Source organism: Botryllus schlosseri, chromosome 13 (assembly GCF_051294905.1).
Source record: "Botryllus schlosseri isolate E-star chromosome 13, Bs_hap1, whole genome shotgun sequence".
In the NCBI taxonomy this organism is placed as follows: Eukaryota; Metazoa; Chordata; class Ascidiacea; order Stolidobranchia; family Styelidae; genus Botryllus; species Botryllus schlosseri.
The window spans coordinates 836,959-860,127 of record NC_137248.1 but is presented as its reverse complement, the minus strand read 5'-3'; the positions used below and the strand labels follow the sequence as shown (position 1 = coordinate 860,127).

The following is a 23,169-nucleotide window of genomic DNA, read 5'->3' as shown; positions in this document are numbered from 1 at the left end:
CGAAACCAATAAGTAATCTATCGTTGGATTCAGAATGTCAACGCCTAGCCAACTACGCCGCGAAGCGAGACCAGAGCAGGGCAACCGAGCGTGTATATAATCAAGAAGACAAGATAACCTTGTAAATATGGACAAGTTTTGGCTACTCCCTGCTTCCTCATAGAGTCCACAACGTATAACTAGTGTGAATAAGTACGCGCGATTCACTGCGACAGAGACGTCTTCTTTCAAACAAGCCACGAGTAACCGCTTTTGCTCAAATAATTCAACGGATACAATACAATCAAAACATGGTAGAGCGTTTCACCATAAACATACAAACAGCATCAACTCACATCCTCTGGAACGTTGCAGAATGCCAAAGCGAATTCGTGAGCTTGTGGGTAGAGAGCCTGCGTGTTGAATTCGGCGGGAAGATCGGACAGGCGTGACGCAGGCAGTACTTCTTTCTGCGCGGAAAAATTCGAAATTCATTCGAAAACCATTTCTCAATAATAGCTTTGGCAGGATTTCACTATTACCAGTCTCATTAGACAACGAGAATTATCTACCCAAGTCCAAACTAGTTTTGGAATCACTTTTGCTGAATGCTGAAAATACTCACGTTGCCGTAATCGATGTACGCCACGTGCACTTTATCGAGGGATTCCACTTTCTCAATGCGAGCCCTGTACCACTGATCGTCGGCGGTGAATCGCGACAGACAAAACCCGCCTCTGCGCGGCTGGTAGGCCCCGGGCAGCGGCGGGTCCGAAATCAACATGGATCGCATCTGAAAGGGGAGGGCGGTCAGGACTAGGGCTGAGCACAATGATTTGAGTACTCGAATCTGAGTCAAGTATTAACTCTAATGATTCGAGTTGAATAGTGAGAGACGATATTTACAAGTACTGAAATTATACAGTCCTTACCACAAAGAGTTAATCTATCAACGACAATTATAGTTCCGGTACTCTTTTCCATTGTGGAAGTCTGTAAACCTCGTTTGGCGGTATCGCAGCAGAAGAAACGTCTAGTACAAAGTCATGCACGCACGCTAGTGGTAATGACATATCTCTGAAGTCGCAACCAACCCACAAAATTGTCACAAAGTGTGATGAAATAGGTATGGTCGATAAAATACCAAATCATCTTTGATGCGATGTAGAAAGTCATTATTAGGGCAATTTTTTTTGACATGTCAATAAAGTCAAAATTGTAAACCAAGTCAAAATTTTTTTACAACCTGCATTTCATTTGTATCGTAGATTTTGCACTGTCGGGAAACTTAGCGTTTGACATTTTACAGCTTGTAGCCTACTCTATAGGCCTACCGTTGTAGACTGCCCATTGTCTGCTCATTGTGAATCGTAAACATTCAATAAAAACAAATAGGTTGACATGGTGATATGCTCGACGTACCGCAAAATCCTAACTGAAGCAAGACTGCGTGGGCATTGCATGGTTCTTATATCAAAAAATTGTGTTGTAGACGCCATTGTCAGAATGAAGCGACACGGTGTGTCACCAGCAGTGTACGCACAACTTGGCAAGATTCTTAGTAAGGACGGACGCTTTCTACCCGAGAATGAAGGAAAGCATCTTTCGTTGCACTACAACAGATTTTAATTATTTCTACCATAATACGTGATGTAACTACTGGAATTCTTCCTACGGCCAGATTTCGTTAAAATCCAGCATTTTCATGAAAAAAAATTGTAAGTTTTTGGGTCATGAAAGTTTTTTCAGGCCGAACTACTTCGTAAGGACAGACGGTTCGAACCAGAAATGAAGATAAGTACAATTCTAAGATTATGTGGGAAAACACTTATTTGCATACGTTAGATCAAAATTAAGTTTTGTATGGTTCAAAAATGTCAAAATTTTGATTTTGCAGGTAAAAAAAAATTGCCCTAGTCATTATATTCTTTCTAGCCGCACAAAAGGTACATGTTTGAACTTCACGCATCATTCATACTGCTGTGACGTGATAATAAGTGATACTCAATTCTGCCCTAGACAGTACAGGGTCGATTCGCGATATACCTTGTCCGTGAGCTGGTCGAGTTTAGCCGAGGCGTCCAGGACCTGACAGTACATATGAAGTTGCGGCGTCACTTCCGTTATCCCGACCGTCTTGTACTGGGTCTTGCGCTCAGACTCTTCCACCACCTGCACTTCGACGGGTTCCTCGTAGTCGGACCACACCTGGGACACATGACACATGTTGGAGCATATTAGATGCAACGCTTACCCAGAGGTGGTGAGTAACAAAGTGCTTTTGTAGAGTAGTCAATAACAGCTTAACCGATTTGTACTACTTGCTAAAATAGTTATGATTTCGAATACTTCTATTTATACTCTATCAAATGTAACTATACGGTGTTACTTCGACTGACCCCAGTCCTGGCAGTTTTGCATTTCTCCTCGGCCTCTGACAGAGCCTGGAAGTACTTGCTCCTTTGCGCTGTAAAATGCACTTTGGAGAGGCCACGCGTCACCAGCTCCAGCGACACGTTACAGCCTTCCACGAACATCCATCCGATGAAGTTACCGGCGCGATCGATCGTCTCCACTTCGACTATCACCTGCAATGTTAAAACTACGTTGACAGACTTGCACAAACCACATGACATAGCTAATTCATGTAGAATAGATTACTTTGCTTCAGACTTGTGCAAATAGCAATCTAACTACTGGCACATATGGAGAAGTCTTTGCTCCGGTTGCGAGTTTTGAAAAGTGAGTACCGGTAGTTTTAGTTCTAGTTATATTTGTGAGTTTTGAAAAGTGAATAGTTCTAATTCTGAACTTTGGAAAGTGAAAAGTTCTAGTTCTAGTCGTGGATTTTCAAAAGTGAGCAGTTGTAGTTTCGGATTTTATCAATTGAGTAGTTCTAAACAAATCAGTCGCTGAACAACTAAAAACACATGTGTCGCCGTATGGCGTGAGTCCTGATACCGCTTGTTCTGTTGTGTGATGTTCGTGCAGCCATTGCTATAAGAGTCCTCACTACTAACAGTCACGTAGCCAGGGGGCCGAAAACCCTTCCAATTTCAAACTTGAAAATAGGTACTTTCAAAATGACGATTCAATCTCCAATATTTCTTAGCTCAGTTGCAATTCAGTAATTCTTATCAGTTGTTAGTTAGCTCCGTTCTAGTTAGTTCGTTGCGGATTTTTAAAGGTCGTTAGCTCCAGTTCTAGTTCTAGTTCTAGTTGCGCAATGCGCATCATGAAAATCCAGTAGCTTGCACAAGTCATACGTTGACGTCACGAACAACCGCGCCGGAACGCTAACTCGAATCGTACACGTTGCGAAACGCAGGAAACCGCGACCTTTCAAACTAATATCGCGTCCGTGTCACGGCTAATTCACTTACAGCCGCGCTACGACGGACGTTATCGGGTTTGCCTGCCTTGTCGGATCGACGCGAATCTAATAAGGGCCGCAATATTGATGTTGACAATGCGCGTCACTGCAATTTATGCCTTGAATTATGGATCACTAACCGACGTGCAAGTGGAAACCAGTCAAGGCTAAAAACTTCTGCTAGCCTAGTACAATTTAGTCATGCAATGCTTTTAATGATTCGAGCCGCGCAGCGAGAGATGATTCCTGACATTTCGAATACCGAAAATGGGAATTTTATGCTCCTTGCCACCAAGAGTTATTTACACACCGCGAAAATTTAAGTTTCGATACTGCTTTCCACTGCGGAGGCCTCGAAACCTCGATGTAGTACAAAGCTACGCACAGCATCCCGAAGTGCAATGCAGGCGCGTAGCCATGGCCCCAGGGGGTGGGGTTCGGAACCCCTTCCTTTAGAAGCGCGAAACCCCACCCTTAAACGCGAAACGACCACGACCTTTTCAAATGAGCGTTCTGACGCTAATACTCGGTCGCAATTCACGAAGTCCTATCACCAGTGTTGCGCGCGGCCAATTAACGGAAGGCGCGTTACCAATTACCGAGATTCGTCCTCGCGCATTGCACTGCACAATTTAACGCGACATGATCTCCCGCCGAGTTAATTGCGTAATTAGGTCAGTCATTGCCGCGCGCTCGGCAATTGTCGCTAGCCTGACTTATCGCGTTTCCAACAAGCCTGCTTCCGCTGGCTTGAATAATCGCTTCTGCAATAGGCGCGGTGCGCACGATATCATCGTTGGCCTACACAATCGCATCCGCATTGCTTGGTGCGCACGATATCATTGCTGACCTACACAATCGCATCTGCAATAGGCCTAGTACGAAAGATATCGCTATCCTAACTACCGCGTCTCGGGCCTACCATGCTTTGGCTCCTATTTCCCGACGGCCTGGATAAAATGCCGTTAGGGATATGCTGATTAGCGTTTGTGGCATCTCGAAACTGAATGACATCGAATGTCCGCAAACATGTGCGTCTCGTGCGTGCATGCGTAATTGATTTCCGTTAATACTAGAACATAACCATCAGAAGCTTTGTGTCAAGGCTTGCACCAGCGGCGTCATGTTAGAACATTATAAAACCCGTACAAGTTGACTTGCGTAAATCGTCGCCGAGGCTACGTTAGACGTAGGACGCTTTGATAAGAGCGCGTATTTAATTGTTCGCGACAGATCAGGGAGTCGCTAATTAACAGCACTTCCGGACTGGTCGACAAGCTTATCATACGCGTATAATATTCAACACGAGGATGTTGTATAATCGTTATTGACGCGCGTACTTAACCCTAATGAATTGATGCTATATTACTAAATTCGAAAAAAAATCGAGCCCCCCCTTTTATGTCAACCCACCTTATTTTTCGGCTGACTACGTGCCTGGTGCAGTGAAATAGGCATGGTCGAAAATATGTCATCTTTAATGAGATGTATAACTGCCGCGTTGGTGGTCGCGTAAAAAGGACGTATTTGAATATTCCAAATCTTTAGATCTAAAGATACTAGATCTAGAATGACTAGGGTACTCGAATTCACGCAGCCCTTCATGCAACAAGATCACAATTTTTTTTAAGTGGTCTTGAATTAAAGCTATTGTCACACAGATTCCGAAAATACAAATCACAATCTCGTGAGGGCACTACAACCACCCCGACGGCGCCCTCAAAGGTCAAAAATTGACATAACAATCTAACAATCAGAGCGCCCCGATACAATTACTATAACAATGACGTAGTCTACGTGAAGCCACGATTGTTCGAACAATGCCTATTTCTAGTCTAATCTGGCTGTCAGCTGTGCACTGTGCAGTGCACTGCATTCGCAGATTTCCCGTCTGTATTGTATCATATGTACTGTCTATTGACGTGATTCTTGCTAAAAAAAAGTATCTGTTTGTCTCTGTGTGTTATTGGTTGATTGTTAAGGTGCTATCGAGAAGCAGGGCGACATGTTGGCTAAATAAAATCAACAACTGCACGCTTGGCTCTGAGGCGCGTCGCGTCGATCGATTTTCTGTCGCTTCAGAGGCTTCCGAGAAAACACGATCGCCGTACCATGATGGGGGGAGTCTGAGCCAGATTCCAAGTAATCCTAGGATGACAGATTACACCAGGTTGACGTCACTGATGCCAAATTCAAACGTACATCATTCGTCATAAGACACTCGAGTATGCGGGCTCAAGTTCGAGTTAAATACAGGGTTACAAAGTCATCATGCTAAAGTGTCTTTTCTCATAAATCATGGTATTATACAGTAGTGTATTAAACGTGAAACGACGCGGTGGATTTTCGATTTTGCGACTGAAATTTGTAGGCTTGTAGATTAGCGTAAGGGTTCGCCAGGTTAAAAACGCTGTGCTTAAAGTCTCGGGCAACCATTTGACGTAGTTCGAATAACCATCATCGCACGATAAACTCAAAATCTCAATCGCCACCAAACCATATCGATTCCAAGACTTGAATGAGTTCACGTTAATGACCACCTTAACACGCGGGTCAACGTCCCCACAAACGGCTCCCTCACGGACCGTAATTCAAGCCCAACACTTTCTCACGATTCCGGTAGATCGCGTAAAACTTTTTAAGCCTGTTCCTTATCGATTTTCGTTCGCACTGATCGATAATGACTTCGACGCCGAGTCAAACTAGTTGATAGAAAATAGATGGAAGAAAGTAGGCTTAGCCTGCTTCCGATCAAAATGTCGGGTACGCTACGATTGACAGCCGGGCCTTTAGAAGCTCAACAAGTTTAAAAACTCTATCGATTTCCTGAAATCGGGGGAAGAAAGATTTCTAGCTGAGATTTTTCGCGAAGCGAACGAGGTAACAAGTGTAATCAGTGCTCAGTTGGTCTACGATGATGCAGACGTTCTAATAAAGGAAGTTAAGATGTGGGAAACAAACCGCAGATAACAAAGTCACGCAATTAACAGGGCGCTGACAGATTTACAGAGTTGAAGGTTTATCTAGACCAGGCCTACCCTATTTGGGAACGCCAAAAAAGGAAATTTTTGCTGGCAAGTAAAACGTTTTAGTTTGATGTTTCGCATTTCCTCGATAATCGCAGGCAAAAGTTACAAAACAGACACAAAACTTATAAACAATTCTAAGATTCAGACCATGAACACTTTGCGGTTCCCTCAACTTTTTCCAGTAAGGAATGATAATTGATCATTTATAACGAGATCGTGAAACTAGTTACACGAAATATCATTGAAATTATATGCAATGCAACCGTCAAGATTCTCGAAACTTATAAAACTGATATGCCGGCTACATTTTTTTTTATATAAATACGTCTCGCCTAAAAGTCATGTCGAAATGCGAAAAATGGGGACATTTGAACATTTTTAGAGAGAAAACAGGACAAATCTTCCTAAAATAGGGCATATGGTAGACCTAATCCAGGCTCCTCCTCGTCATCTGATCCGCGCAAGCGGTATATTATTAAGGCCTAGACATGGGCCGTGCTATCATACGGAATTATAATAAGAACGAATATAGGCTTGCTGCAAATAACCATCGTAGTTGATAAACATCACGAATACCACAAAACATACCGCAGATAACAGGAAAACGCCATTAACAGGACGAAGACAGATTTAAAGCTACTTGTAAATCGAACCGGTTTCAAAATGTCGACAAGACGACACTACTATTAGATTGTGACGTCGCAATGACACTTCCTGAAAGCGACGTCTTCGTACGACTTCTCAAGCAGTTATTTTACATACATGGACATTGGACAAACTTGAGTAGTAATTGGACATAGCATTGTACGGATCCGTATAACGTAAGGTCAGCCTAGAGCGCGACGTAGTCGCCAGGGAAATCACATAGGTTACAGATCAATATAGGCGGGTTTAGAAGTCGATTACAAATTGGCGCGGCTAATTTCGTCTTTCCAAACTAATGATCTCGAGGCTTTTTTAACTCAATCAACGCAAAACCAAGTCCGAAAAAAGTTAGCCGAGAGGCGTTCATTTAACAGGCTTAGCCTGTTATCCGGGCTAATAAATCGATTTGTCGCGGGGATCGAGCCTGGCTCGGGCCGTCCGAGCCTAGCGCGCGCTCGGCCTAAATCTCGCAGGCCGCGCGAATTTCGAAGGTCGTCAATAATTCATAAAGCGTACAAGTACATATATCCAGTTGCAGTATACCTAAGGCTATTAAATTCTGGCAACTCTAAAATGACCGGACCTTTTCGCAAAGTACTGCAACCGAGCGATGGGATTACGAGCGGGGATGAATATTTCATGCTTGAACCTAGTTCACGAGCCGTCAAATCGTCAAAATTTGGAGATTACGACACGATATCGCGTTCAATAACAAGTTCGTTTAACGAAGACAGTCACTACGAAACAGAGGGAAGCAACATCATTAAGAAGGGCTGGACAGTTGTACAGGAAATCGTAAGCTGTTGGGACAAGCCGGGCAACAGCTGTGCTTTGGCCAAAAAGGATTTGCAAAGTAAATCGCGGGGATTTTTGCCAACACGTTGTCTTGATCCTCACGAAAAATCGATAATAATACAAAACGCGACTTTGTTTTCGGGGCGCGTTCGCAGCACGCCTAGAAAATCCAATAGTTTTGGCGTGAAAGCGAAACGGGATGGTTTCCGTAGCCAAGTGACCCACGTAGACAACTCTATCAGCAAGGATTGCTGCTCTCCTGCGTCACGCAAGCTTCGTATCACATCGGGGAAGAGCTGGATAGTGGCGATGACTTATTTGTGGTTGTGTCGCGGGCCTGCTGATTGCGCGGCCGCCGACTTGAGTGGACTGTGCCCGTCTGGGTGCGCGTGCGGGAATAATTCTCAGGTGAGTACGGCAGGCTTGTAACCAAGTCACAATTCAATTAGACTTTTGTAGTTTTGACTCGAGTCGTTTTCAATCCGTGACCCAGTCAAGTCGGAGGCCGAGTCAGGAAACAACGGGCTGAGTCCACGTCATAATGTTTAGTGTCGAGTTCATGTTATGTTCAACCCACTTCCGTGAAACTCTTGGGTGATATCAAAGGCTTCGGATTCATAATATACATGATCTCACTCTAAACATGTTTATTGAAGCAGATAGAAGACAGTTCCTGGGTCTGTTGTTCAATTATAGGTCCTGACATACGAGACTTAAATAAGTCATATAGGATGTGTAGAGTCAAGAAAATGACTCGAGTCAACGAGAACTTGCGACTCAATTCGAGTCACTACAACCCTGGAGTAGGGGGAGGGTTAACTAGGGAGAGTTGCCACTATAGTAAAAAGTAGTTTTGTCAGAAAAATGCCGCATTTAGGGCTGATAAACCTTTCATATGCACACAAGACTTCAATGAGGTTCCAAATACAGTTTGAAATTTCAATATCAATAAATAAAATTTTTGCCACAATCTGAATGTAATTGCGATCTAAGCTAAAATTTTGTAGTTGTCCAATTCTGTTCTGGGTTTGCGATGTGCTGATCCGACAAACTCTCTCCTCAGGTGATTTCGTGCGACGGACAGTTGTTCAGAGTCGTTCCGACCGGAATTCCCACATCAGCCGTAAACTTGAGTCTCGCCTTCAATAATGTCTCCCATTTGGAGCAGAGCGCCTTTGTCGGACTCGCTTCTTTGAGGCTGCTCAACTTGACGAGCAACCAAATTCAGAACATCGAGGTAAGTCGCTTTTCACACACCATCAGGCAAAGGAAGTCGGCAAAGAAGTGAAACATTTTTAAAAAGTATCCCACTAGCATTGTTTACTCAAGTGGTATGAGCTTAGACTACTTCTACAAAGAGGTGGTCAACGGTCAGTAACAAAGTACTCCAAGTAGGTTTTGCTTTAGCGTGCTTGCACTAGTTACTGAAATGAATATGATTTTAGATTTTTTAGTCACACTATTATATTGGTTTCCAGTTTTTGAGGCATGACTAAGCCTAGAATACTTACTCACTGATGTACTTGCGAAATGTCAGATGTACTTGAGTAGAAAATTATGTTGTTACTTCCACTCAAGCACCATCAATGACTATTATGATCACTTCTACTTCTACTGTAGTTTAGTTTTTCAGGGAAAACTAGGCTTAGAATATTTTCTTTTTTACTTACTGAGAAATTGCTATGTATACTAGTACTTTCATAGAAATTTATGTCATCACTTCTACATCGAGTACCAGTGACAACTACTTTCACCCCCGGTAAACAGGACACCGCGTTCCAACAGCTGCAAAATCTCCAAGTATTGGACTTGACAGACAACAGGATCGCACAAGTCCCGAGCAAAGCCTTTCTCTACTTCGAACAAATCAAAGACATCCGTCTGCGCCGCAACCCCATCAAGGCCATCAAAAGCTGGGGCTTCCAGGCGTCCCTGACGTCTCTAGACTTGGGTGAACTGTCGGTACTCAAGTCTGTCTCGGAAAACGCATTCAATGATCTTGCGAACCTGCAGGCGAGTGATCTCTGGGGAGTAGGGTAGCAATAAGATCAATCAAATCATAATTACATCATCGATCTACCTTCTCTTCTCATAACCACTAACAATCATTTATGCAGCCATCAAATAATCCCCAGACTGGTCTTTGGGCATACGAGCTTGCGACACGATAGCATGCGAAGTTAAACTTGGGGTTTAGAGTAGGGTGATGGTAGAATTCAGCTTAGGTTATGGATGTGGTTTTTGTACATGAGTTGATGTTTTCAAATTTCACATTTTTTCAACTTCGATGGTTGAATGAGCATAAAAGCTTGTTTCTTATCATGCAATAACTTTAAAAGTTTATTAGAGGTGCTGCCCATCAATTAGTAGTAAGCAAAACATGTCAGTCATGTTACTCTCCAAACCAGCTAGATATACCCCATTTTTCATTGCAATCTGAGACATAGTGGAGACGAGCGTGATTGATTTGACATGGAAGAACTCATTTTTAAGAAAATGACTAGAGTCAAGTCGAGTGAATGAAAATTTGCAACTCGAGTCATTACAACCCCGGGCTAAGTCGCACGCTGAAATGTCTCATGCTCAACTGTCGTTTTTCATTCTGTCACTTGCCTAAATGTATGGCAACACAAATAATCATCAGCACCATTGAAGGAAATAAAACTGGATCGCGGGATGCCTGGCTTCCCGAAACTGCGGCAATTATCGAGTGTCCAGCGCGTCGATCTCTCAGGCAACAATTTCGGCGTCATACAGAAAGACGCATTTGTGGGACTTGGCATGCTGAGAATGCTGCTGCTTTCCAACAGCAGGTTGACCAGAATACACGGAGATTCTTTCAAAGGCTTGACATCGCTGCAGGTTGGTCAGAATAAATGCTCAAAGTATATTTTCATGACTGTAGCTGGCTTACGATCTCCCGATTCCTTAGCGACAGCCTGGTTTAGTACATACTTACTATCTTACCCGCACAAGAACATGACCTTCACCAGATTTTGATAACTGGATAGTTCTAGTTGTCTAATTAGACTGATTAGAACGATATGTTGGATATCTAATTCTAATCTAAGTTATGAACCCTGATATTTTCTGGTGACATTCATCAGGGATAATCGTCAGCAACTAGTAGAGAATTGGAAAGAACATTGTACATCAACAATCATATCATTAAATATCACCGCCATGAAATTTCGATAATCCTCTCTCTCGCAGAAACTGGACTTATCTGGGAACCAACTTGACACAATAGCTCGAGGTACTTTTGATGGAAATCCGAATCTAACTGAATTGAACCTGACAGGGAACTTGTTGAGATGCGACTGCGGTCTGAAATACTTCACAAGGTCAGGACTGTGTTCGATTCGTTATTTTGATCGCGATAACCAAGCATACGATCACATTTACAGCTGGTTGGCCAGAAGACCGTCCGTGTGCGCGGTTTCTTGTCCACGGTGCTATTCGCCCAGCACGTATAGAGGAAGACTGGTGAAGGATGTGCTTAACACCATGTCGTGCAAAATAAGCCGTGAGTAGTGCTGTAGTTCTCAAATCCGAATCTAGTATTTATTGTAATGATTTGAGTCGAGCAGTTCAACATGATTTTTTTAAGTACTGAAATTACATGCTCCTTGCCACTAAAAGTTAATTTATCAATGAAAATTATAGTTTTAATGCATTTTCGACTATGAAAGCCTTGAAATCTCGACTGGTCGTATCGCGGCATACGAAACATGTAGAACAAAGTTACGCACGTTAGTGGGAGCAGTGGCGTAGACAGGGGGGGTAATCGGTGTCCGATACCCCACGTTTCCAAGCTCGAAATACCCCCCTCCCCGTCTTACATATATTTCCATTGATCTAATATTTCTTGTTCTAATTCGATAATCCCCTAATTGCCGCGCAGCATCATCACGCCATCGGTCAATCAGACAATGCAGTGCGGTAATGCCTTTTTCTCATATTGTTCTCTCGTCTACGGAAGCCCGAAAAACGCATCTCACATGGCTCTCCCGTCTCATCTGAACGAGATTATCCAGTTACAGGACCAGAAGTCACAGTAACAATAACACTCGCATTGAAATTTCGATACCGCGCGAGTTGGTTTTCGTGCTTGACAGTCTATTGTCAACAAACGTTTAGAACAGTGGTTCTCAACCGGGGGTCCGCGGACCCCTGGGGGTCCGTGAAGCATTTTCAGGGGGTCCGCGAAGCCTCTAAATTTTCAAAATGATCGACAACCTACTTTTTATTTATTGTAATTTAGAAAAGCATGAGCCAGTTTCGCTTCATAATTGCTCTGACTTAAAGACTCGCATCATCGAAATGGTCGTCTGAGATAAAATATCCGAATATGCAAATTCATTTTAATTGTCAAATTGCCAATAGCCTGCTGATGCAAACATATTGCTGTTTAGAGATGTTTTGTTGGGTTTTGTGGAAAAATGAAATGTTTGAGATAGCAAGGTTGAACAGGGTGACTTCGAAATATTTGCAAAACATTTTGGATTTGAAGTTATCAGTCTCTGCAAATTGGTAACCGCTGTCGTCTGAAATATAACTTCCTGAATTTTTTTCCTAATCTGCCCGAATGAAGGAATTGAAACCTCGCCACGAAATCAATTTTCTCCTGTGATATAACCATTAAATAACTTCAATATAAGATGCTAGATAGAAATGACTAGGCTGGACATGATATGTTCATTAAAAACTCACAACAAAAGCTGTCGTCGGAGGCGTTCCGCGGTAATATTACATTCGCCACCAATATATCTTGGTGGAAATGGATTTTGGCACTCATTCATATCAAATCGAAGACGCAGATTTTCAATACAATAAATGCAGCTGGAAAATTCCTTTCGAAATAATAAAAGCCTAGCCAATTTTCACATATAGTATGGAGTTATTTTCAAGAAAAGACATATTGTGGCTATTTCTCACTATAGCCTACAATTAATATTTGCACACGACAGATGACGGTTACACGATAAATGAGCTAATTTTTAACGAAAACTTCAGGGGGTCCGCGGGGTCTGTGACGGTCCATAAGGGGTCCGCGAACACAAAAAGGTTGAGAACCACTGGTTTAGAACATGCGCGCTAGGCTTGTATCATTAGAGATAGCGGATTCCTACAGTACCAAAACAGATCGTACTAATCAAATGTTCTGTATGGAATCTATTATGTATTGATCCAATTTGCGATCATTTAGTTCGGTTGTTGCGTGTGGGTTTCCAGATCTCCAGCCGTTTCGTGTCTCAGGCCTCTGGCGCATCTGCTGACTGTCCAGTAGGGCTGTTCAAAAATAACTTTTTATTCCGGATTCCAGCCATTCAGTGATTAAATCGTCAGGTTACCTTAAAAAACGCTGCACACCAAATTTGGTTCAATTCTAACAAGTATAGGGCTCCGCGGATCCAATTAAAATTTTTAATTTATACAGGAAAATTGAAAAAAAAATTTTTTCAAATTTTTCTGTCAACCCCATGAAATTGTTGAGCTGTCTTCAGAGACGATGCAAATAAAATTTGACTCAATTCGGACTAGTAGAAGTGGAGTTATTGGAGTTTTTCGTTGATAATTCTCCAATTATCCTTGATTGGTGGATAATCCGAGAATTATCAACGAAAAACTCAAATAACTCCGTTTCTACTGGTTGGAATTGACTCAAATTTCATTTGCATGGTCTTTGAAGACATCTCAACATTTTCATGGGGTTGAGAGAAAAATTTGAAATTTTTTTTTTTTTAATTTTACGTAGTAAATTAAAAATTTTAATTGGCTCTGCGGACGCTTAGACATGTTCGAATTGAACCAAATTTGGTGTGCAGCCTTTGTTGTGGCAACCTGACAATTTAATCAGTGAATGGCTGGAATCAGGAAAAAAAAGTTATTTTTGAACAGCCCTACTGTCCAGTTATAACGCGCTTGGCCAGTAGTAAAACATTGGAGGCTAGGAAAATTGGGGCCGTTCTGTGACTCGCGGCGCGTGATAGTGCTACTCGATGTGCTTTTGTGATGACCAGAAGTTATAGTCTTGGCCTCGACAATTCGCAATTGTCACTTCTACACCGCAAACGCGTTTAGGAATGCATTTTGATCGCGAGCCTAAGCCTGCGCCTGGCCACTGTTATTCACGTGATGCAATCGCACAAGCTCGAGCGGTAATTAGTCTTTACCATCTCCACACACCAAAAATACTGCACCATCTTGGCAGACAGTAAAAATCAGATTGATTTAAAACAAAATTAATCCAGATTATTTGTATCAAACGGCAACAGACTATAATCCATTTGCGTGTCTTCACTGTTCGAGTGTTCGTCTTTGAGCGCAAAATGGAGAGATCACTGTGCTGTAATATGATCTGCGCGCACTTTCGTGATTACATCCTCGCGCTTTGGTAATTAAGGTCAAGATACCTCGCTGTCATCGAAATTTGTTTACTACTATCAAAATCCGCGCGCATGAAACTCGCTGTCGGCAAAAAGTGGCGCGCAAGGCAAAAGCGCCTTCCGTTTGTTACTGTAACATGCGACTGCGCAGTGCGCATAATAGAGCTATATTTTAAGATAACTGGCAAATGTTCATATCTGTAAAGACGTAAACACAAACGAGATTATCTTACCCTTGTTGTATCGGCATTTGTGTGTATTAAACCGCAATAAAGTGGTTAGCATAACGAATATCATCTTTTCAAAAAATATCCACCGTTTTGTTAAATATCCCCCGTTTTTTTTCGGCTGACTACGCCCCTGAGTGGGAGTATTATATCTGTGAACTCATGATCGACACACAGCATTGTCACAAAGTGCAATGAGATAGGCATGGTCGAAAAAACACCAAATTATCTTTAATGTGATGTAGAACTGGCATTAAATTCTCTGTGGTCGCATAAACGACTGTACGCATTTGACCTTTCCACAGCATTCATACTATGTCTTAACGAGTGATACTCGACCCAAAGAATCACTCAGGAACACGATTTTTCTGGCTAACATCAATTCCACATATTTAAACTCGGTCTTTGCAGCGCGTCTGAACGCCGACGTGGGCACTCCTGTCAACCTACCCTGTCCGACCATCACCCCCTCCCCCAAAACGATGGCGCAGAGGGTGATGTGGACCTTGCACAACGGCACTCAGGTCGGCATCTCCGTAAACAAGTTCAAAGTGAGAATCAAAGTGTTGGACAGCGGTGAGAAATAGACAAGAAATTTTTAAACTTCAAATCTGAAATTCAGATTGTACAAACTACTATATTTTTAAAATGGGTTGACCGTCAAGTGACTAGATTAGTACTTTGTACAAGTCTGTGCTGAAATTAGATGCAAACGCTTCAGGAATCAGTACGGATATACTATTCAAACACAGGAGCGCTAAACTTCTCCAAAGTCACCCTCCAAGACAAGGGCACGTACATGTGCTCCGTGACCACCCCTGACGGATCGATGGCCAACTCGACCATATACCTCAACGTGTTGGGAGACGGACTCAGGACATCGACATTTACCACCGTCACAACGACGGTCATGAAACCTTGGAGACCTACCACACCTGTGAGTTTATTTACAGATAACTAACCGACAAATAGATGTCTAGTAGAGAGGTCTAGCAATTTCCAGGTATGTAACGATTCGAGTTATGGCCCGACTCGAGTCAATTTGCCTACTGACTCGACACATTCTATATGGCTTATTCATGTTTCGTATATCAGGACCGATAATTGAAAATAGGTCCAGAAACTGTCTTTTATGTTTGAATATGCATGTTTAGAGTGAGAAAATGACTAGGCTATATTATGAACCCACGGCCTTCGATAGCACCCAATAGTTTCACAGCTAAGTAAGTTGAACTCTGAACAGTTAACACTATAACTTGGACCCACTGCTCTCTAACTTAGACTTGACTCGAGTCAAAACTATTGAAGTCAAATTAACCTGTGGCTCGCAACCTTGTGACCCAGGCAATTTCTATCAACCAATATGGCGATCTCATAGCTTGTAAACCGAGCGCAAAATTAATCAAAATTGTCCTTTAACGTGAGTGACTGTTGCACTGATTCCGAAAATATGTAGGAAAATCTGGTCAGAGCTCTGCAACTATGCCAAAATCGTCCTTAAAAGTCGAAAATCGACATTGTTTCTAAAAAATTCGTGGCACTGCAATACAGTGACCTTTTGCAGTGCAATGATTGTACGCAACAATGCTCATTTCTAATGCTATCTGGTCGCCTAACCAGTGAACATCTATAAGTTAGTTACTTGTAGTTTCTTTGTCTCACAAAACAGGACCAGATTATGTTGTTAAAATTACAGAGGACAACGCCCCCAACGAAGCGACCCACGGATATACCATGGACCCCAACGATCAGACGAGTTGTATCGCCGGGTAATGGGCTCAAGGCCTCGCCTTGGGATATCAGCGTGGGGAGCAGCGATCAAAAAGTATGCCATTCTAATAAGCACGAGACTGACAAAGCAAACTTGTCTCATTTCACACTGTACAGTAGGGCTCTTCAAAAATGACTTCTTTTCTCAAATCGTACTGGCTACTTGATAAAATTGTTAGGTTACCTAATTTAAGCCTACACACAAAATTTGGTTCAATTCCAGCCAGTAACCGCATTGCTACAGGAGAAGAAAGTTTCTATTTATTATATAAAAATAAATAATAAAAAATTTGAAAATTTTCTGTTCACCCCATGAAAGTGTTAGGTTGTCAATAGAAACGATGCTCACCAAATTTGGTTCAATTCCAACCAGTGGAAGCGGAGTTATTGCCGCCGAAAAATTTGGATTTGAATAAAGTAGTATTTACGGTGACCGATTCTTTGTTTATATATTATAGTTGTGCTCACCGTAAATACTATTTTATTCAAATCCAAATGTTTCGAAAGCAATAACTCCGCTTCCACTGGTTGGAATTGAACCAAATTTGGTGAGCATCGTTTCTATAGACAGCCCAACACTTTCATGGGGTAAACAGAAAATTTTCAAATTTTTTATTATTTATTTTAATATAATAAATAGAAACTTACTTCTCCTGTAGCAATGCGGTTACTGGCTGGAATTCAACCAAATTTTGTGTGTAGGCTTAAATTAGGTAACCTAACAATTTTATCAAGTAGCCAGTACGATTTGAGAAAAAAAGTCATTTTTGAAGAGCCCTACTGTACAGTTCTCCTGTAGCATTTTCAGGGAAATTAGATTAGAATTACGATGAGACATAGAAACATTTTACAAGTGAGATTACAATTAGATTACTGGCATTTGACTCTAATTAAACAACTAGAATTATCTAATTCTCTAGGCGTGCTAATAAACGAGTAATATTGGCAGATCACGCAAACCACAAACATCATCATCGGCTGCTTCGTGGGAATTGTTTTTATCGCCGCCATGCTGCTCGTCTTCTATTACAAGGCCAAGAGGAAAGACAAACGAGGTGAATAGCTCGTTAGGATTGTTCAAAAATACTTTCTCTCCAATTTGACGGGCTAGTTAATAAAACTGTTAGGCTGCCTAAAAAAAACAGTGCACCTCAAATCTGACCCCCGTTGGACCAGTACAAGTTCTCAGGGTGAAAAATATTTGGATTCATTTGTAATCATTTTTAAAATATTCTACATTTTACTACATACGCCGTGAAATTGATGGGTCGTCCGAAATATGCTACACATGAAATTTGGATCTGACCTGTACAAGTTAAGTAAATAGAGCTAAACATTTTGGATTCATTTAAAATAAGATATTTTCACTGGCTCTTTAACGGACATATTGTCATGGTGGAATCAAGGTAGCTAATAGGGATGGTGCGAACGCGAGGTTCATGTTCGCGTTCTGTGTGTGAACCTCGGATATTTAGAGGTTCACGTTCACAAACGAACCTTGGAAGGTTCTGCACTCTGAACCTTCTTCATATATTACAATTTTCACTTCATTATAACGTCTTTGCTTGAAATTTATTGCATTTCAACTGTGGGCCACTCTATGCATTCCGCTGGCAGCATAAAAAATCAACACTGAACGAGCATGGACCTTGACAATCTCAAAAATTTTATTTGCTCTTTTACAAAAGTTTGCTCGAAATATCCAGCTTTCCGTTTGTGAATATTTAGTGACTCTCTGCTGTGAGCTTGACCCGCAATGACACTCCATCAAGAGCGAAATACACTAAGTGGTCGGCGAATGATGCTTTTTAAATCAATCAATGGAATTGATATCATTGTCTGATGTAAAAAAACTAGTAGGTGTAGTAGTAGTGTAGTAGGTGTTGACTTCATATGTTTATTGTATCATAAAAACAAAATCCGTGCGATTGGGGAGTTGGCAACTGCTGTGTAACTTGTTAATGCGGTAATATCGGGGGAAAGTATAGAGACCCGTCGTCGTTTTACACTCTACTCAACATCAACGTCGCTGTACTCAGACGCCAAATACATTGTCCGGGCTGACATAGACCGTTACCGCGTAAGCTTATATTCCCTTGCAAGTTCTTGTCGAAATTGTAGGCAAAGTGACGGAAGATATTGATTGTATAGGAATATTATATCGTTTGCCCCAGTTGATACATTTGACGACGTTTAAAACGTCAATATGTAATTCAGCATTGTGGCATTATGTGACCCGAGTCGTCGCTAGGTATCGTGTACATTTATAGGCTACCACTTCACTGAAATGTAGGGTTTGTAATAGCAATATGACGTCACGTGACGTCATGAGGTTCACGTTCGTGTTCACACAGAACCTTTCAAAAAGGTTTGCGTTCACACGAACCTGAATCTTTCAGAGGTTCACACCATCCCTAGTAACTTATGTCCATTTTTCAAATTTTGAGGTCAATTTTTCAAACTTCGAAAAAGTCAAATTTTTGTAAAATTTTCATCTTTTTCGGCCACACCTTGACCATGGTTATGTTTGTCACATTGTTTCAAAGTAAACCATGCCCAATATATGACCAAACGAAAATAAAGACTTTACAAGTTACTTCTCTCAAAATGTGTAAATGGACATAATCTACTCTGATTCCACGGCGACGATATTACGTTGTCAAAAAAATGATGCATGACAGATTTGGCTCGATTCCAACCCGTAGACGCGACGTTATTGGATTACACAAAGTTTCGATTTGAAAGCGGAAAGTTCTATCATTTTGTTACGTTACTCCAATAACTACGCTTCTGCAAATACGAAATTGAGTTTAATTTGTTATGCATCGTTTTTTAGACAACGTAACAATTTTATCAAATAACCGGTAATACTTGAAAAAAGTTATTTCTGAACAACGCTACCGTGCATATTCTGACATGACAAACTCGCCGCGCTAAGCAGAGAGTCCCAGGGGAACTCGGATCAGCGAGATAAAGTCGGAACGGGTTAGACTCGGCCTGGCAGAATGAAATTTAAATCTATTTTCCCTCGTGATTTGAAGCCCTCACTTTCTAATCATCGATTCGCAAGGATTTGCGATTAGGGTTGGGCGCAATCGAATACCTGAGTGATACGGTTATGAGTGGAGTATTAGGCGGTGAGTCCAGTGTTCGAGCATCACTCGTTACTGCGTCGTAACCGTATGAATGATGTTGAAAGTTCTAAATCAAACCTAAGATAATTGAATATTATTTCAACAACAGCTATCATTGGACTTTCTGACAATGCTGTGTGGGTTGATCACGTCTTCACAGATATGTCATTTCCAGCAATGTGCGTAGCTTTGAACTACATGTTTCGTATTCTGCGACAAGAACAATCGAGTTTGCAAGGCTTTCACATCGGCAAATAGCATTTAAAATTTACGTCTTGTTGAACTTTTAGTGGCAAGGAGCGTACAGTTTCAGCACTCGAAAAAATAATCCCTCTTTATAAAATGCGAATCATTCGTTTCAGATTCGAGTAATTGTGATTCAAGCCTGACGAAAGACATTCATTCTTTTCCAGGACAAATCGTGTATCGGGCGCAAATGCCTCAGAACAGACACCGTCTGCCTGTCAAAGCGGAAGTCTGTCTACGCGACATCAGTCAAACCGCGGCCGGCACACACGGGAAAAGGTGAGAAGCATTTAGAGGCGGTCCGATTATTCATCGATGGTGCTCAAATAGAATTAACGACATAGATTTCGGCTGAAGAAAGGTAGTTGTAGCAATCACCAAGTAAGTAAATCATACTTGAGTACAAGACAGCAAAAAGCTACTTGATTACTCGGGAAAATGACAAGTTTTGTCGGCAACCCCTCTAAACATCTCTAAAAAACAATGCCTAACAAATTTGACCCAATTCCAACCTGTAGAAGCGAAGTTACTACAGTACAAAATTTTGGATTTAAAAACACAATAACTACGGTGGCATCTTCTTGATTTTTATTTATACAACTAGTATTTCAAATCCCCGGAAATTCAGAAATTTGTAACTCTAATAGCTTTGCCTCTACAGGTTAGAATTATCCAAATTTAGTTTGCGGTTTTTTTAGCCAACGTGACAAGTGAAATTTGAAGAAAATAGTTTTGAACAACCCTTCGAACCAGTTTTGAAAGCAACAGCTCACAGTTTCTCAATTTCAGACCCTGCTCGGAAAACGCACCTTGTCGCCGTTTCCAGGCCGAATCAACAGTAGCCCACGTTCTACCCCCACCCCCGGAAGAAATGACAAACAACCCCAAACCGCTACTAACAACAACCTCATTCGTGACATCACAACCAGGAAGCCTCATGTCATCAACGCGATCCCCCTCCGAAAGAGCCTTAGTAAAATCGATCAAATACACAATGCCACCGCCCATGGAGCCTATAAGAAACTATGTTCCGTACAATGGTCACAGCATGATGACATCACCGGCACTGGCAGCTGAAATAGCGGGTTCCGCCTATAATTTATGGCTGGCAAAAAACAGAACCCAACTCAGCTCTCAGACCGTACCCAGACAACTGTCCAGTTTGGAAAGAGAGGCGAAAGCTCAGACTATGGCTCGTAGTTCGTCTCAAGGTCACATACAAGCTGATGCCGATCGTGCCCTTGTGCTACCAAACTATTTTCAGCAGCGTCCCAAATCTCATCTCGGAACGAGAGAAAGAGACGGCAGGGCGGTTTGCGGTGACGCGATGGAGAGAAGCCGCAGAGTGATGCAGGAATACGACAACGCCATTCGCGGAACATTTGAAGACACTCTTAGAGGTAAAAAACTTGAATATATAATTGAATAACACATCACAGTATTTTTGTTCATCTCCAGTTTTTGAACCACTGTGTTATTTTTAATAGCAATGATACTTTTTAATTAATCATCCTCCATTTTTCTGACAAAGTAATGAAAAATACTAGTTTCAAAGTACCAACTAGGAATCAAATATTAATGTCTGAAACACGACAGGCTTAGTCCCCCATGAAGCCAGCTTTCATACTACAAGTTAGCCTACTTTCCAATGTCCATGTATACATATAATGATCATTGATATCGGAAAACGAATGACATATTCGGAATCAGCGCTCAAAAATTTGCCGAGAACCATAAACATATGAACCCAATCAAAAATTCGTCAGATTTTGTTATGTAGTGTACTTTATTTACATTGTAATCAACCCAAATAATTTGGGCCAAAGATAGGGAACACTGAATAACTTCGTGTAACAACAACGTCATCACGCAATGTGACGTCACTGGCACGAAAAATCGAATCATCGAGGCGAACAGATGGCTTGAGCTCAACGAAATATCATCAGATTAACACAAATTCCAAAATATTCTAAAAATAGTATGCTTAGCTAGTAGTAAATAGTGGTAGCTTAAGATATCATTTGGCGTCCATCATTTGATATTTTCAAGCTGGTGATAGGAATGTTGATACCCAAAGTGATTTTCAATTCGTTACTAGTTGCTGACTATTCAGGTTGATATCAATATGAATATATTATAAAATTCACGGAACAGGCCGAGACCAATATGGCCAAGACACAGAAGGGATCGTCCTGGATTTACGACACATCCCGGAAATCACCGGGCCTGAAGAGCTGCTCTACGGCGCAGACTACCTCAAAAAATTGGACAACCCGCCGTCATCGAGGTGTGCGACTCAACAGGACTCAAACAGGGCAAGATGGAGAATGCATCACTCGACGCAAAATCTAAGTCAATACAGCTTGAACGTCAACAGTCAGCCAGAGAGAGGACTCGGATATTCGAGAATGAGTTACTGTGGATTTGCGAGCCTTCCGAAGTCTCCTTCACATAACGGTACGCAGAATTGGACTACTACATAATTCAAATTCTAGTTTCCGGTAATCTAATTCTAATCTAATTTGTGAAGTGTTTCTATGCTATCATTTTAATTCTAATCTAATTTCTGCCTTTCATGAAAATGCTGCAGACCTGTATAGTACGTTACAAATTTTTTCAATGTTTCAAGTTTTTGCGAATTCAGTAATTCTAATTCTAATCTAGTCAGGAAAAAACTGTAGCTATAATTGTAATTCTAATGTAATTTGGAAAAAAGCAGTGTGTAGACATTTGCGATTCTCGTGCTCAACAGATAGAGCTCTGATTCGATATGAATTGATTTTGATTTTTGTCGTATTTATAATTCTGAATTTGATTGAATTCCCAAATTTTTGCGAATTCTGAAATTCTCATTTTAATCAAATTGGCAAAAATGTGTAGCTATAATTCTTATTCAAATCCAATTTGTATATATGTGTTTAGGTATAATTCTTATTCCTGTCCAATTTGGAAAAACCTGCAGATAGCTATGTGCTATGTAGCTATAATTCGAAATCTAATCTAATATGGAAAAACTAGTTTCTAGTTAGCGGGTCCACACAACTGTCTATAGAAATTCACCGGTTTGAGCTATAAAGAAGGTTTAGAAACACTGTTTTACATCAAACGCCTGTTCAGACGCGAGAATGCTAAGGAACGCGAAAAGTCAGACTCTCGAATCATTGCAAGCCAAGCAATCGCCCACAAATTGCAACCATCACAAAGGAATGTTAAAACAAAAGGAAACAAAGATCTGACGAATTCGGTCTCTGAATTTTACGGGTCAAGTCCCCAAACGGCGCAGAAACCCAAATCGGGTTCGGGAACAGAAAGTCGAGGGAAGAATTTGGAGAAAAAGGAAGAGGTTCAGTCTCGTTACTGCAAGAATGAATGAACAAACAAGTTTTATACCATTCCTGTCGCGAAAAAAATACAAATAATGTGAATGTTGGTTTTCAAATACATTGGTTTCACAGTGACATCATAATTGGGAGTACGGCCGAATAGTACTAGCGACCAGAGGTGAAAGTATACAGCATTGCAACTGAAGTAGAAGTAGATATGACGTCGCAAATTGGTGCAGTTTTCGAATGCATATAATTT

At 41.4% G+C, this 23,169-nt stretch overlaps 2 protein-coding genes across 2 annotated transcripts in view; one reads left to right on the top strand and one right to left on the bottom strand.

Moving 5' to 3' along the window:
* The window catches only part of LOC145454511 (staphylococcal nuclease domain-containing protein 1-like), a 35,671-nt gene that overhangs the window by 2,719 nt on the left and 9,783 nt on the right, over positions 1 to 23,169 (bottom strand). The window contains exons 15-18 of the mRNA XM_080332500.1: positions 2,379 to 2,567; positions 2,026 to 2,187; positions 605 to 772; positions 336 to 449 (exon numbers count right to left, since the gene is read on the bottom strand). Coding sequence (XP_080188626.1) covers positions 336 to 449; positions 605 to 772; positions 2,026 to 2,187; positions 2,379 to 2,567 — 633 coding nt within the window. The remainder of the gene's footprint in view (positions 1 to 335; positions 450 to 604; positions 773 to 2,025; positions 2,188 to 2,378; positions 2,568 to 23,169) is intronic.
* Positions 2,776 to 23,040, top strand: LOC145454510 (uncharacterized). Its single transcript, XM_080332499.1, has 14 exons — positions 2,776 to 8,229; positions 8,885 to 9,058; positions 9,589 to 9,834; positions 10,477 to 10,683; positions 11,035 to 11,165; positions 11,229 to 11,347; positions 14,849 to 15,013; positions 15,190 to 15,374; positions 16,134 to 16,262; positions 17,157 to 17,262; positions 19,755 to 19,866; positions 20,377 to 20,987; positions 21,742 to 22,044; positions 22,705 to 23,040. Exons 1-14 carry the CDS (start codon positions 7,600 to 7,602, stop codon positions 22,821 to 22,823), a joined length of 3,237 nt encoding a protein of 1,078 aa, XP_080188625.1. The 5' UTR covers positions 2,776 to 7,599; the 3' UTR covers positions 22,824 to 23,040.

Coding starts and splice junctions, on each gene's coding strand:
- LOC145454510 (XM_080332499.1), top strand. CDS start 7,600: ATGACCGGACCTTTTCGCAAAGTACTGCAACCGAGCGATGGGATTACG. Junction 11,348..14,848: donor CATGTCGTGCAAAATAAGCC/GTGAGTAGTGCT, acceptor CGGTCTTTGCAG/CGCGTCTGAACGCCGACGTG. Junction 22,045..22,704: donor GAAGTCTCCTTCACATAACG/GTACGCAGAATT, acceptor ACGCCTGTTCAG/ACGCGAGAATGCTAAGGAAC.